This window comes from Hyalella azteca, unplaced genomic scaffold (genome assembly GCF_000764305.2).
Source record: "Hyalella azteca isolate HAZT.00-mixed unplaced genomic scaffold, Hazt_2.0.2 contig1589, whole genome shotgun sequence".
NCBI lineage: Eukaryota > Metazoa > Arthropoda > Malacostraca > Amphipoda > Hyalellidae > Hyalella > Hyalella azteca.
The window spans coordinates 2,994-17,690 of NW_025931893.1; the positions used below are offsets into that span (position 1 = coordinate 2,994).

At 44.3% G+C, this 14,697-nt stretch overlaps 1 protein-coding gene across 1 annotated transcript; it reads left to right on the forward strand.

Annotated features, from left to right (window-relative positions):
• The first annotated feature begins 612 nt into the window (after positions 1-612).
• On the forward strand, positions 613-14,420 carry LOC125178683. Its single transcript, XM_047883035.1, has 3 exons — positions 613-2,459; positions 13,549-13,754; positions 14,212-14,420. Exons 1-3 carry the CDS (start codon positions 613-615, stop codon positions 14,418-14,420), a joined length of 2,262 nt encoding a protein of 753 aa, XP_047738991.1.
• The last annotated feature ends 277 nt before the right edge of the window (positions 14,421-14,697 follow it).

Here is a 14,697-nt window from a genome sequence, read left to right on the forward strand (position 1 = left end):
GCCATTCGTCGGCCACCTGAAAGCGACCAGTTGCCGTAAGAAAAGGGCTGGTTAGGATATCGTGTTACAAAAAGTACAAGCTCGAGGGTGGCGACTGGCCGATCTTCGGGCAGATCAAGGATTTCACACGATGGTTGCGAAAACCTCGCTCTCAGACTTTGCTGCACTCTGACTACTAGCCTTAATGCCTGCTTTATTACATCACTTCTCACCCTGGACTGCTGGAAGCCTTCTTTAATGCCTGTTTTATTTCAGCACTTCTCCCCTTTGTAATTACTGCTTCTCAGTTATCTATTTTTCATTAAGAACTTTGCACAAATATTCCGTTTTCGACCAAACTTGCGTTCGATTATTCCAATATACAGAGGATTTCTCTTTATATATTTAATTTTCCAGGTTATTAATTCGAATATTTGCTCCTTATACAATTTTCTCTTTATCGCTCATATTCATTCCAAAAGTCATTTACTTGCGTAAAGAACCAATACTAGTTAAAATTCAGAGTAATGTTTTGTATGAAATAATATTAAAACTGAGCATATCTGGCTAATATTTGCATGAGTTTCATATTTATATTCACAAATAATTTCTCGCCTCAGCAGATCCCGCAAGATGGCCGGCACAGGCACGATTGCCGGTCCCGCTCCTGTTGCACCAGCTATTACCATGGATGACAGATGCATTAGAATTTACTGCAACATTGTCGGTAACTTGGACCTGAGCCCCAGGGTCATGCGGTCCATGCTAGACAAGGAATGTGACGACAAACGAAGCAACGAGACCTACAGGCAATTGATGGAACGGAGGCTTGGAAGAGCTTACGGCAACGGAGAGTGGAAAAAACTGGCAAGCTTTTCAGCAAATGTTTTAGAAACTTCAACTGATTCCACCAAGCTAGATGTCACGCCGCTCTTCCTTCTCTTCACAAAACTTTTCGGTCTCGGCAAGGGCGGCGCCTTCAAGGATCCTACGGCGCTGCTCGCCAAGTTGGGCGCTGTCAAGAAGCTGCGCAATGACGTCATGCACGACCTGGACAACGCAGTCGACGCACAGAAATTCACTGAATTGACAGCAGCGCTGGAGGAGCTGGTCCGGGAAGCGGGGAGGTTCTATGCTCTTCCCCAGGCAGATGTTGATGCCGAGGTACAAAACCTCAATAACGATATTGACAAAGTGAGAAGAATGGACAGCCAAATCATTTATTACTGGTGTGCGAGGCTGGCATCCAGCGGAAAGAGGGCCATAAGACTTCTCTGGAAGGCCAAGTTTGAACATGAAAAACTTTCGCTAAACCATGAGACGGTGCAACGTCAGGAAGTGTTCCACGCCCTCGACATGAATGTGCGAGAAACCGACGGAGGGAAAACTGTTTCCTACACCGAAATATTTGAGGCTCGTGAGAAGGTTATGGTGGTAACGGGCGTCGCCGGCGCTGGTAAAACAACCCTTGTCAAAAATATTGTGCTGCAATTTTTCAACCCCCAACAAACAGCTCCTGGTTACTTGAGGCCGTTTAATCAACTCATCTTCTTCGAGTGCAGGGATCGCACCACACCAACACTGAGTGACGTCATCCAGCAGCACTACGAAGAACTCTGCATTGAACTATTGAAAGAAAATGTCCTCATGGCTCTCCTGCGCCTCGATGTCTTATTCATCATCGATGGCTTCGACGAAGTCAACGAAAATTCCAGAAAAGTCGTTCTCGAGATTATCATGAAAACATGGCGCTCCAACTGTCGTGTGCTGATCACGACTCGTCCTCATGCCGTGAAGGAGCTGGCACCGCTGCTGCGCCTGAACGATGTCAGCTCCACTCAATACGAGATCCTGCCGCTCACGAAGCTTGCCGACCAACTTGCATTCTTGAGGCGATATGAAGCGGCCCTGGGCGGCGACACTCTGACTGGGGAGGTGTCGAAGAGCTTCGAGTCGCTCAGTGAAGATGTCAGAAGTCTGTTTACGGAACCCATCAACTTGGTTCATTTCTGCGAGATGCATAAGCACTTCCCTAAGGAGATATCCTCGTGGAAGATGCCCGGGGACGTGGCGCCAGTCAAGCTGCGTCTGTACAAGGAACTCATCCAAACTAAACTTGCGGGTTCGATTAATGAGGACTCAGACATCCTGATAAAGGATATGTTTAATGCCGTCGGGGCGGCAGCGCTGGAGCTGCTCAACGACGACGTCTTGATTCTGATGGAAGCAGACCATCTTGTCATCAAGGAGAAGATTCAGAAGACACCTAAGAGCAATGATGAGGTCGATCCTGCAGCAGTGCTCTCAGTGATGCTGAAGGAGCACAAACCTTTATGTTCGAACAGGAGTTCAAGCTATGAATTCAAGCACAAGAGTGAGCAGGAAATGTTCGCTGGTAATTACATTGTTCAGCGCATCATTGGAGGGTATGCCGACTCCCTCTACAGCATCCTGGGAGTCCCTAAGGAGGGAATGAGTAGGTGAGTATATACGGCAAATAACCTGATTTATCACCGCGCACTGAGCAGAGAGCAGCATAGAGCTCCCAGCTATGAGCAGTGAGCTGCATAATGTTCCCAGCCATGAGCAGTGAGCATTCTAAATACCTGGAGAGACAATCAAATAAATAGCACAATATACGATAGTTATGGAAATCCTCAATTCAAATGTGTTGCTCACATAGGGGCTCCTTGTAAGCGATAGTTCATAAGCAATCTTCCGCTTGAGCAATAAGCTCACGCATGCAGACATACGCCCAAAGCTGAATAGTTTTTTTGTTGAAAAAAAAATTGTCTAGCAAAAAATTTTACCGGGATCTAAAAATACTGCTTGCAAGTGCTGCAAAATGAAGAATGGAAGCATTTCTAACGTCTAATACAATACCGATATCCTCGTATAATTTGTAGTTCTTCAGAAATAACCAAATTCATCCTATACTTAAATGTAACTCTATAATGAAACCTGATGATACAACGAAATAGAGTAGAAAGAACAGAACAAAAGCAACTAACTTACTTGCATATAATCGGAATACGCTCTGCAACCTGTGCCATCGTGTTCAGCTGGCCCTCCCAGTGGTATCGACTGTTGGTTAGGTACGTAGCATCGTAGGTAATGATAAACTTTTGTGTTTCGACTACACAAATTGATCCTGTTGACATGTTGATTTAGAAATTAGAACCTCAAGCATATGAATAGGAGCAGCTTAAATAACATGCTCGTGTCGACATGCCCAAAGTTGAAAATTTCAACCGCAGCCAAAACCTTGAACACAAAAATGCGTACCTAGTCATGATGAATGTCGCTTGCCGACGAGAACTTGAGAAGTACCGTACCTGTGGCCACGAACCATTCAATTAACAACTGATGTAGAGCATATTCCTCAAGCTGAAATATTCTATTATTGTCGATGAAAGAACTTGCATCGTATAATTGCTGTGTTTCGAAAGAAGTAATGGTGAAAGATACACCATACAACTACATCCTAAAAAAATACTCGTAGGAAAAACTAACAAATTTTCCTTCGTAATTGAAAATTTTCAGTCAAATACGTCATAATTTAAGGAAGTCAACAAAATAGAAAAGTGAGTGTTAATCTTAACGAAGTAAAGTTACTGCAGTAGCTTGATTACAGTAAACAGCCACCCGATCACACTTAACAGGAGTCGACAATGTTTTTGCATTGGAAGAGTTAAGCTCTAAAATGAAATTCGTTTCAAGCTTTCAAATTATCAACTGCACTCTAAATTCCTGGATTGATAAACAAAATTATAACGGAATATACGATAGTAATGTGAAATCAAATAAGTTGCTAACAAATGGGATCCCGTTTAAACACGTTCACCCTGCCTCCTTGTACGCCATAGTTCACACCGACACGACAGCAAGGGCAACGAGAAAGTTTTTGTACCGCACTGGACTAGTGTCTTCAGAGGTTCCCGGAAATTACAACGAACGTTCTTATGCAATCTTCATAAATTAAGCTGTTGGCCGTAGGGATGCTTAGAAATTCCAATTTAAAGCATATCTGCAAGAGCTACATCTTTAGCCGCTCAAGCAGACATATGCTCAAAGCTGAACATTTCTATTGTAGCCATCATTATTTTGTGGGCTTGAAGAACAGTAATCTCCAAACAAGTCAAAATCAAGGAAACACTTCCACAAGCACTCAAAATATTCATTTTCATCCTGTTCAATGTCTACAAATGCAATGGTTTTCACCATCAAATTGTTTAAAGCTCTCTGAAGGAGACAAAACTACAATACCTTTTCGATAAGCATTGAGCACTCCTCACTACGTACTGCTTCACGGTTAGTTCTAAACTGGTTAGTTCTAACTATTGCTGCAACGGCTAATGCTCTGTCCGGATGGGGGGTGCGGGAGGTAGACCCCCACATACCCGCATTCCCCCGCATGGCGGGAACTTGTAAGCTGTAATACTGAAAGCTCTTTTCGATGTGCACTTGAATTAAAGAATCATGTAAACCTTTCCAGTTGGAGCTTGACTGGTATTGCATGTGCAATTATCGAGTAGATTATGGTTTGTGTATAAGAGCACAAGCGGCGCATACATGTTTGAGCGCACGTAATGCAAGTTCACCTTTGATTCTTACACTCATAGGATAGATTCGATTTTCAGTAAACAACTCTCGTAACATTATTTCTGGTATTTCTTCTTCCGGTGTATTAAGCGACCTCTGGGAATCTATACAAAAATTTACTCATATTAATAGATTGAGTAAAAGAGATTTGGTTTGCGGTATTCTTCTGCGTTATTCATCATATTCATAACATAACATAACATAACATAGTGATGTCGGCGCTGAAGTGTAGGCCTGATGTGGCCTGTCGCCGATTCTTTTCCTTTTCGTGCCTTGTTCATAGATCTAAACTCGTGTCATTTGACCGGATCTTTTCATGACTGGCGATAGTTTGAAGTAGCTACTAAACTTCCACCGGGTTCGATAAGGAGCTAGGCATTTCAAATCTGAACATATATTTTTCCATAGCTTTATCTAGTCTGTTCTTGAACGCGTTCATACTTATCCCTTCAAGCCTGGAATTATCCTTGTTGCACGTCTTTGAACATTCTCTATTAAATTTCTGTCCTTTTCAAATCTCGGTGACCACACAACATTTCCAAACTCTAGACTCGGGCGTACGACGGCAACAAACAACTGCTTCATCGTTTCTGCATCTAGGAACTCGTATGAGCGTCTGATTAGTTCAAGAAGTTTGTTGGATGTGTTAGCTTGCGTTTCAACATGCTTAGAAAATTTCAGCTCCTTGTCGACATAAACTCCGAGATCTTTTTCCACACTAGACTTTTCAATCATTACCCTCTCGTTGCAACCATGTCTTCTCATACTGTAATCTTGCATACTTCATGGAGTAGAATAAGTTATAGATTTCTTAATATGATCGAGTATCGGCTACAAATTATTTTTCACATTCGATGATGTGACTAAGAAGTGGGTATAATATGAAGAAGCGCCATGTTCTAAATAGGTGTCTTGAAAAGTAGGTGCATGGGTTTGTTCATCACAGGCTAAATTCACCATGTTACACCATACTGCATGTTAGAGTCGACTCTCCTTTCGTTCCGTCGTATCACATCGCGAACGTACGCGTGAGCCACACGCTCTCGATGCAAGCGTGTTGAAGGTAACGCAACGTGAGCATGTTGACGTACACGCAATGCAAGAGTGTTGAAAAACTCGCGTGTTGATAAGTTCGTACCCATGCACAATGCACATGCAGCGCCACAACTAAAGGCAGGGGCTTGTCACGCTCGCGCTAAAAACTCATCCCAGCTAATGAACAGGGTGGTGGTGGTTACGGGTTTAAGGTGAGGAAGCAGACACGTTGACCACTTGTTTCACCTGGACTCATCAATGATTAGTTATTTCAAGTTTTCACCATATCTGGCCTCATTTCACTCTCACAGGTGTCCATCTTCAGATTGTTGACAATTTTCACAATGAGAAGTGACAATTGGCAGATTCTTATTTAATATGATACAATTCACTTGCTATAAGGTAGCTAGACGACCAGTTTTTGCAATAAACGTAGCAGTTGCTTTCATAATGGAGCGCTGGACTCTTCTGGGGAAGTTGCCTCCACCAAGGAGCACACGCACAGTTGTGTGAGGGACTCCCAGGGCATGAATACTTGAGACCATCTCCTGTCTAACTTGATCGTATTGAACACACGCAAGGAGAAAGTGTTCGATAGTTTCTTCAATCCCACAATGAAGGCACATGGGAGAGTCAGCCATGCCGAAACGATGGAGGTAGGAACGAACTCCAACATGACCAAGACGAAGGCGGGTTAAAACTACTGTGACTCGGCGATAGTGACTTGCAACCCATGGGACAGGAGACATTCAATCGTACAAGTTTCTCACGTATTTCATAGATAAGACTACAGCAGGTGCCAGTGGGGATATCAAAAGTTGTAAAGCAACAAGAGAGTCAGAACAAACTACCCACACAGGGAAGGGTTCCACCTCAATAATCTGCAGAGCCTGCAAAATTGCAATTAATTCAGCAGACAATATACCATGATGGGGGTTCAACCTCCATGCAGCAGCTTGCTTGGTAGATGGTATATAGAGACCACAACCAGTAGATGGACCATCAACCAATCGTGAGCCATCGCAGTATATTACCCTGTAGTTAGGGTACTTTATATCTAGATGTGCAGCAAAAAGACAGGGTGTGACATCCATAGAGCTTGTTTGGAAGTTGAGGCAGACAAGTGGGGACAAACAACACCAAGGCGGAACCGGATCAAGCACAGGAGTGGGCTGACCATGACATGGAGGGAGACCGAGTTCTTGCAGTATCCGTGGGCCATGTTGAAGTTCTGAGATCGTGTCACCAAAGACAACTTCAGAAGTTTTATCCCCATTTGGACGGTATTTTAAGCGAATATACATACTGGCTGCCAGATAATGACGTCTCAGGGCAAGAATATCAGCCTCCACATGGAGGGAGACTACGGGAGTGGTCCGACGGGCTCCAAGGATAAGTCGAAGGCATGCTTTCTGCCGGATTTCCATCTGCTCCAACTGAGCAGAAGAAGCTGCTGCATAAAGAATACTGCCATAATCTATCTTTGCTCTAATGTATGCGCAGTAAAATAGGCGCAAGAAACGAGAACTTGCCCCCCAGTTTAGAGAGGCCATATGTTTGAGCAAATCATACGTCTCATTACATCAATCCGCAGATACTTTAGACGTGGGATCCATCTGAGGCGAGGAGCATCAAGCACCATTCCAAGTAGTTTATGCTGACGTCTATATGTGATAGCTTGATGATGATATCGGAGTACTGGCACATTCACCATCTTAGTAGTGAAGTACTGGAAGACGGTTTTCTGAATATTCACCACAAGACCCCATGTTGTGCAGCATGTATGGAACTCACCCAAGTATCTCTGCATGAGAGATTTGGCAGTAAGCATATTTGGCCCCCGAAAAGAAATGGTGATATCATCCGCATATAGCATCACCTCTATGCCTGCTAGCTGTGGAACATCCATCAGCATAAGGTTGAAAAGAAGTGGACTCAGCACAGCACCCTGAGGCACTCCGGCCAACAAGGGAAGTGACTCTGACAGCACCCCATTTACTCGTACACGTGCAGAGCGGGAGGTCAAATAAGCATGGAGCCACCGTGACATAGCTCCGCTTATTCCAGCTTGTGCTATCTTATAGAGGACTCCATCAATCCACATCTTGTCAAAGGCTCCCTCCAAGTCTATATAAACGACCAAACACACCTCTGATGCTGCTTGAGGTGTACGTACAAAACTTTCCAGTCTAATGAGAACATCCATGGTGCTCTGTTGTCGACGAAATCCGCACTAACTTGGTGACAGGAGTTGCATGTGATCTACAATATATTCCAGACGGGCAGCGACCAATCGTTCCATTAGCTTTCGCAGGCATGAAAGCAGCGTTATTGGTCGGTAGGATGAAGGCAGGGAGGGATCTTTACCGTGTTTCAGGATTGGGAGAACAACCCCTCTTTCCAAGATGAAGGGAGTATGCCAAGTTGAAAGCTTTGGTTGAATAAAGTGAGAAGAGGTCCGTGGTGTTCTTGTCCCAGTGCTCTTAGGAAGCCATTATGGATGTCATCTTCACCCGGCGAAGTCATTCTCATGCGATTCATAGCTCTACTCAGTTCATCCCTTGTGAATGGCAAGTTGTACTCCCCCATCCCAAGTCCAACTTCTGATGATCAAGTTGTGTAGGTTTGCTGGAACCCTTTTTTTGGTCCAGTCTGTCCACACTCCTGGAAAGTACGGCAAAACAAGTTGGCTCTTGCACAAGTTATCTGTAGCAAATTTCTGTCATCCACAACAGGGTAGGCAGGCATGACATGGCGGGAGCACAACATTCGTACTCTCCTCCAGGCCACTCCAATGGGTGTTGTGTATGTGATTCGGAGAGGAATTCTCTCTTGTAGGTGCGCTTATGATTTATTATACAGTTGCGAGCTACTACCTGGCAGCGCTTGTATGTTGGGTGTCTTTCCAGGGCTCCCGTGCTCGTCGCCTGTTCCTTACTGCCTCTCCACATGCATAATCCCACCAGAGAGAAGTTAGGCGATCTGTGTGTATCCCTGTAGACGAGAGATGCAAGTAGATGCCGCGCAAATGATACGAGAGGTCACATCAGTGGCAAGTTCTTCAACTGATACTGGTTGTACCAGAGTGCAGGGAGCAGCACTTCCAGAGAATGTTTTCAGGGTTTCAATGTTAATTTTCCATCGTGGAACTGGTGTCAAAGCAAGCATATGGAGAGGAATGACCGAGGATGCAGCAATAGGATAATGATCACTTCCGACATCTCTGAGGCGATCCAGATGAAAATAAGGAGAAACCTGCTGAAATGAGAAATAAATGCAGGCAGCCACCTCTCCCAGTCTGCCTGTCAATATAAGTATGGAAGTCTAATCCATTGAGGAGCGTCAAATTTGTTGTCAGTAGTAATTGCTCAAGGGAATGTCCTGTAAAATCTGTTCTTGTGCATGTAGAAGAAAGCAATGGAGAATGGGCATTGAAGTCACCAGTAAGAATATATGGGGGTGTAAGCTGATCTATATGATGTGTGAATTCCTGTAAGGTTACTGATGCATTTGGATTGTACAGATTAAGAATTGACAAGTAAGTACCAGAAGCCAATCGCAACTTCACAGCCTGCCGCTCCAACACTCCACCCCTAAAGTGATCCAAGTGCACCTCCCTAAAACACACTGATTGACGAATCAAAATACATATGCCGCCACCACCCTGTATAGTTCTATTTGCCCATAGACAGTGATAGCCATAAAATTTTGGAAGGTAAGCATCTTTCACCCAAGTCTCAGTGAGACACATGATGCTTGGCTTCAGGCTGTATAACAGTAGTTTAACTTCTGCCAGGCGTGCATAGAGACTGTTGCAGTTTAGTGTCTCTACAGGTAATGTCATCAAATCCATAGGCGTGTTGGCGATTTCTGACTCCTTTGATGGGTATTAGGACGCCTAACCTTCTTTGCAGTATCAGTAACAGAAGTCAGAATTTCTTTCTCCTTTTTGCCTTCCTTTCCAGGGCCCAAAACCGGGCTAGGAGTGGGAGGTGATGCTTCAGACAGCAGACTGACTTTCCTTTTCTTTGGACCGCGACTCCTTCCAGGAGACGTAGACATCCACTCCCACCGGCACCATCTTCAGTCACCTGCACCATCTTCACCCGACATGTCCGAATCAGAGACCAACTTAAAATTGTCAACTCCCAGATACGAGTCAAGATCTTCAGCGCCAGAGCAAACTGCATCTGGATTTGGTGATGCCACGGCTATATTGAGTGCTGTGTCTACAGGTTCTGCAAGAGTCTCCGGTTGTTTTCCAAGAGCAATAGAGGTCAAGCAAGAGTCAGGAAGAGTCACTCTAAAGTGCTTTTGGATTGCTGAGTTTATTAGTGATCGAGACTTAGCTGGATATTCTCTGTGCAGAGGGAGTGCAATCAGATCTGTCAGACAAGAGAAAAATTCTAATGATGGAGCAAAATTTTTCTGATGACAGGCTGAAACACATGGAATGGACTGACGGCTGGATCTATCACCAATATCTTCATCCGAAGACCAACTTGTGACAACTTCACTGTATAATGGAGAAGAGAACCCCTGAAGTGGACTATCCAAGCAAGAATGAACCTCAGCTGACACTCTCATGTTTTGCTGCTTTTGCATTGATGTTCTATAGCTTCTCTCCTCTCCATATTTCACATGTTTACCTCTCGCTCCCAGACCTCCCCTCTCATGTACAAAAGTTCTACTCAAATCTTTGTTTCTTGATCTGGCTCTTTCTGCCTGCCTTGGGGCCCTCACACACTCTGCCCCGTTTGCCTTGTGTGGACCTCCACAATTTGCACACTTAGGGTGTTTATTCTTGCAGTCTCTGTGGTGGTGTTCTTCTGAGCATACTAGACACCTTCTTCGACTGGTGCACCCTTCTGCAGAATGTCCATATCGTTGACAATTGTAGCACTGTAGTGGCGGGAAGGAGTAAGCTCTTATGGAGTAAGAGATGTAACCAAACTTGATGTTTGCAGGGAGTTTCTTGCCTTCAAAGGTGACTCGAATGGAGGTGGAAGGAATGCGTTTACCATCCACAATTCTAGTCAGCCGTTCCATTTTAACAAATCTACTTGAGCCTGGGACTTGCACCCTCCTCTCCATTGCTCCAATGTCAGCTTCCACATCTACAGGAGAGATCACTCCATAGGAAAACCTTCCTTGATTGGGTTCACAACAGGAAACTTTCCATGGCGAACTGTGCTAGAACTGTGTCAGTTCTAGCAAGCTTTCAATGGATTCAGCACTACACTGGGGAGACTTGGTCAATTCTATGGCTACTAGACCTTTCCGTCTTTTCACTCGGACATCCTCAAGTTGTAGAGAAGCAAAAGGTGAGGCCTCTAGTGCTGAGCATAGCATTTCAGGTGAAGTAAGCATCTTCCTTGAAGCCTTGTCAGCGGGGCGGATAAGAATGACTAGTTCGCCGGTAGAAAAACTAGTAGGAGGTGGCACTGGTACATCCGTGATCAGAAGCCCTTTACTGGGAATTGGACCTAGAGAAGAGTCGTTAATCTCAGAGTTAGTGAGATCATCTTCGCAACATTGCCTCAATTGTGAGTTGGTTAATCCATGAGAATCGCCGGGATCAATTAGGTCGGCTGAATCTGCACTCCGAATAATAGCATTCATTTCACTGAATCTCATTTCTGCAGTTGACGGCCTGATATGTTCACAGCAGCACGATCCGTTTTCGACGTCTTTCCAGCACGAGTGACAAATCGAAACTCTAATGAACAGGGTCTGACCAGCCGCTGATTTCGTGTGTCATTTGACCCTTATATTTTTTCCCATGAAACTATCCAAAATAGCTCCTATTTGGCGGCTAAATAGAAGAGGCGGCCATTTCGCATCTGATTCATCTCTAATCCGCGAGTCGCAACCGAAATCGGAGAGACAGCCGCGCGTAAATTTTGATAGGGATAACTCAACGGAATCGCAGACCTCGCAAAGCCGGCATTTGAAAATATTTCAATAACTGCTGAGTCTGAGGCCGAAGGCATCGAGTTGATGACATCCGCTTAGTCTCTTGGATGAATATGTCAGACTCGCATTGATTTACACGTTTTATATTTAATTAATGTCGTCTCCGTATTGCCCAGTTTCAAATTATGTTATCAATTATCCCGCTTCATATAATGTGCTATTTCACTCCTTCCCTCGGCCTTCCCCATCCCCCCGCTTACTAACCATTCCCCCCACGCAAAATGGCTGCTCCTACACATCCTACTTACTATTGTATTTACCCTCCTACTTACTATTGTATGTATTTTTCCTACTTACTATTGTATTTACCCTCCTACTTAATATTGTATATACTCTCCTTCTTACTATTGCATTTACCCTCCTACTTACCATTGTATTACCCTCCTACTTACTTCTGCATTTACCTTCCTTCTTACTATTGTACTTACCCTCCTACTTACTATTGTATTACCCGCCTTCTTACTATTGTATTTACCCTCCTACTTACTATTTTATTTACCCTCCTACTTGCTATTGTATTTGTCCTCCTACTTAATATTGTATTTACCCTCTTACTTACTATTGAATTTACCCTCCAACTTACTATTGTATTTACCCTCCTACTTACTATTGTATTTACCCTCCTACTTACTATTGTACTTACCCTCCTACTTACTATTGTACTTACCCTCCTACTTACTATTGTATTTACCCTCCTACTTACTATTGTATTTACCCTCCTACTTACTATTGTTTTTACCCTCCAGTTTTCCATTGTATTTACCCTCGTACTTACTATTGTATTTACCCTCCTACTGAGTATTGTATTTACTCTCCTACTTATTATTGTATTCACCCTCCTACTTACTATTGTATTTACTCTCCTACTTACTATTGTATTCACCCTCCTACTTATTATTGTATTTACCTCCCTACTTACTATTGTATTTACCTTCCTACTTACTATTGTATTTACCCTCCTACTTACTATTGTATTTATCCTCCTACTTACTATTGTATTTACCCTTCTACTTACTATTGTTTTTACCCTCTTTCCTACTATAGTATTTACCCTCCAACTTATTGTTGTATTTATCCTCTTACTTACTGTTGTATTTACCTTCCTATATATTTACTATTGCATTTACTCTCCTACTTACTGTGGTTTTCACCCTCCAACTTACTATTGTATTGATTACCCGTATTACTGTTGTATTTACTCTCCTACTTACAATTGTATTTACCCCTCCTACTTACTATTGTACTTATTCTGCTACCCACTATTATATTTACCCTCCTACATACTATTGTATTTACCCTCCTACTTACTTTTATATTTACTCTCCTACTTACTATTATATTCATCCTCCTACTTACTATTGTATTTACCTTCCTACTTACTATTGCATTTACCCTCCTACTTGCTATTGTTTTACCCTCCTCCTTACTATTGTATTTACCCTCCTACTTACTATTGTATTTACTCTCCTACTTACTATTGTATTTACCTTCCTACTTACTATTGTATTTACCCTGCTATTTACTATTGTATTTACCCTCCTACTTACTATTGTATTTACTTACCTACTTAATATTGTATTTACACTCCAACGTACTATTGTACTTACCCTCCTACTTACTATTGCATTTACCCCTCCTACTAACTATTGTATTCACCCTCCTACTTACTATGGTATTTACCCTTCTACTTACTATTGTATTTACCCTCCTACTTACCATTGTATTTACTCCCCTACTTAGCTGCATGCCGCTCTGATGGCATGAGCTGCATGCCGCTCTGATGGCATGGGCTGCATGTTGCTCTGATGGCATGGGCTGCATGCCGCTCTGATGGCATGAGCAGCATGCCACATTTCTTAACATTATACAAGCAAGAAACCAAAACATTTCGCAAGCTGGAGACGTCATACAGGCTTGACTCACCCAATGAATCCCCACCCACTTGTGATCCCCCAGGCTGCGGGAGGTTCTGCTGTACGTGGTGGCGGCCCTCAGCAGGGACAGCCCCCGCCACCTCACGCGGCGGTGGCCGCAGCTGAAGGAGGCGCTCTGCTACGCCGGCGTTACTCGCAACGCTGTGATGGCCTGCGTCGCGAGCTGCCCTAACGCGGGGATGCTGGGCGACCTCGTCGGCGACGGAAGCAGCTTGCACGTCAGAGAAGGTGTGTGACGTTCATTAGTACAGTATAGGTACAGGTGCAGGTACAGATACAGGTGGTACAGGTACAGGGTCAGGTACAGATACGTGTACAGGTACAGGTACAGGTACAGGTACAGGTTCATGTACAGGTACAGGTACAGGGACAGGGACAGGGACAGTTACAGGTACAGGTACAGGGACAGGGACAGTTACAGGTACAGGTACAGGTACAGATAAATATACAGATACAGATACAGGTACAGGTACAACACAGTACAGGAGTACAGTACGGGTGTACAGTACAGGTACAGTACAGTACAGTACAGTACAGTACAGATACAGTAAAGTACAGGTACAGTACAGTCAGTACAGGTACAGTACAGGTACAGTACAGTACAGGTACAGTACAGTACAGGTACAGTACAGTACAGGTACAGTACAGTACAGGTACAGTACAGTCACGTTGTGGTTGCCCGCAGATCGCCATGTTGATGCAGCCGTTGCAATGTTGAGCCTCTCTAAGCCTGATGCTGTGGAGGTTTACATGGAGGCCGCGGCCCTGAGGGGGGCGCCGTGGGGGGCGCTCGTGGCGGCGGCGGGGGGCGCGGGGGTCTGGCTGACGCTGTCCAGCCCTGACGCCTACGAACCTCACGACGACCTCCTCCTGCCGCTGCACGACAGCGGGTAAGAACCTGTAGGTGCAGGCAAGAACCTTACAATAGGTGAGGGAGTAGAGGGGAGAAGCTGGAGGGGTGGCACGGGGATTCTTGGCGAATGCCGTCAGTGGCCACACCCCCAAGCCCCGCCTCCCTCCCCACACCCCCACCCTGACCTTCAGACTTCACAGAGGGTGGGGGTATATGTTTAATTAGCAGAAAATTCTGTTAATAATTAATGTGATCATAATATTTAACATGATAATAATAAATCAACAATAATTATTGTGGCTGTTGTCCATTATAATG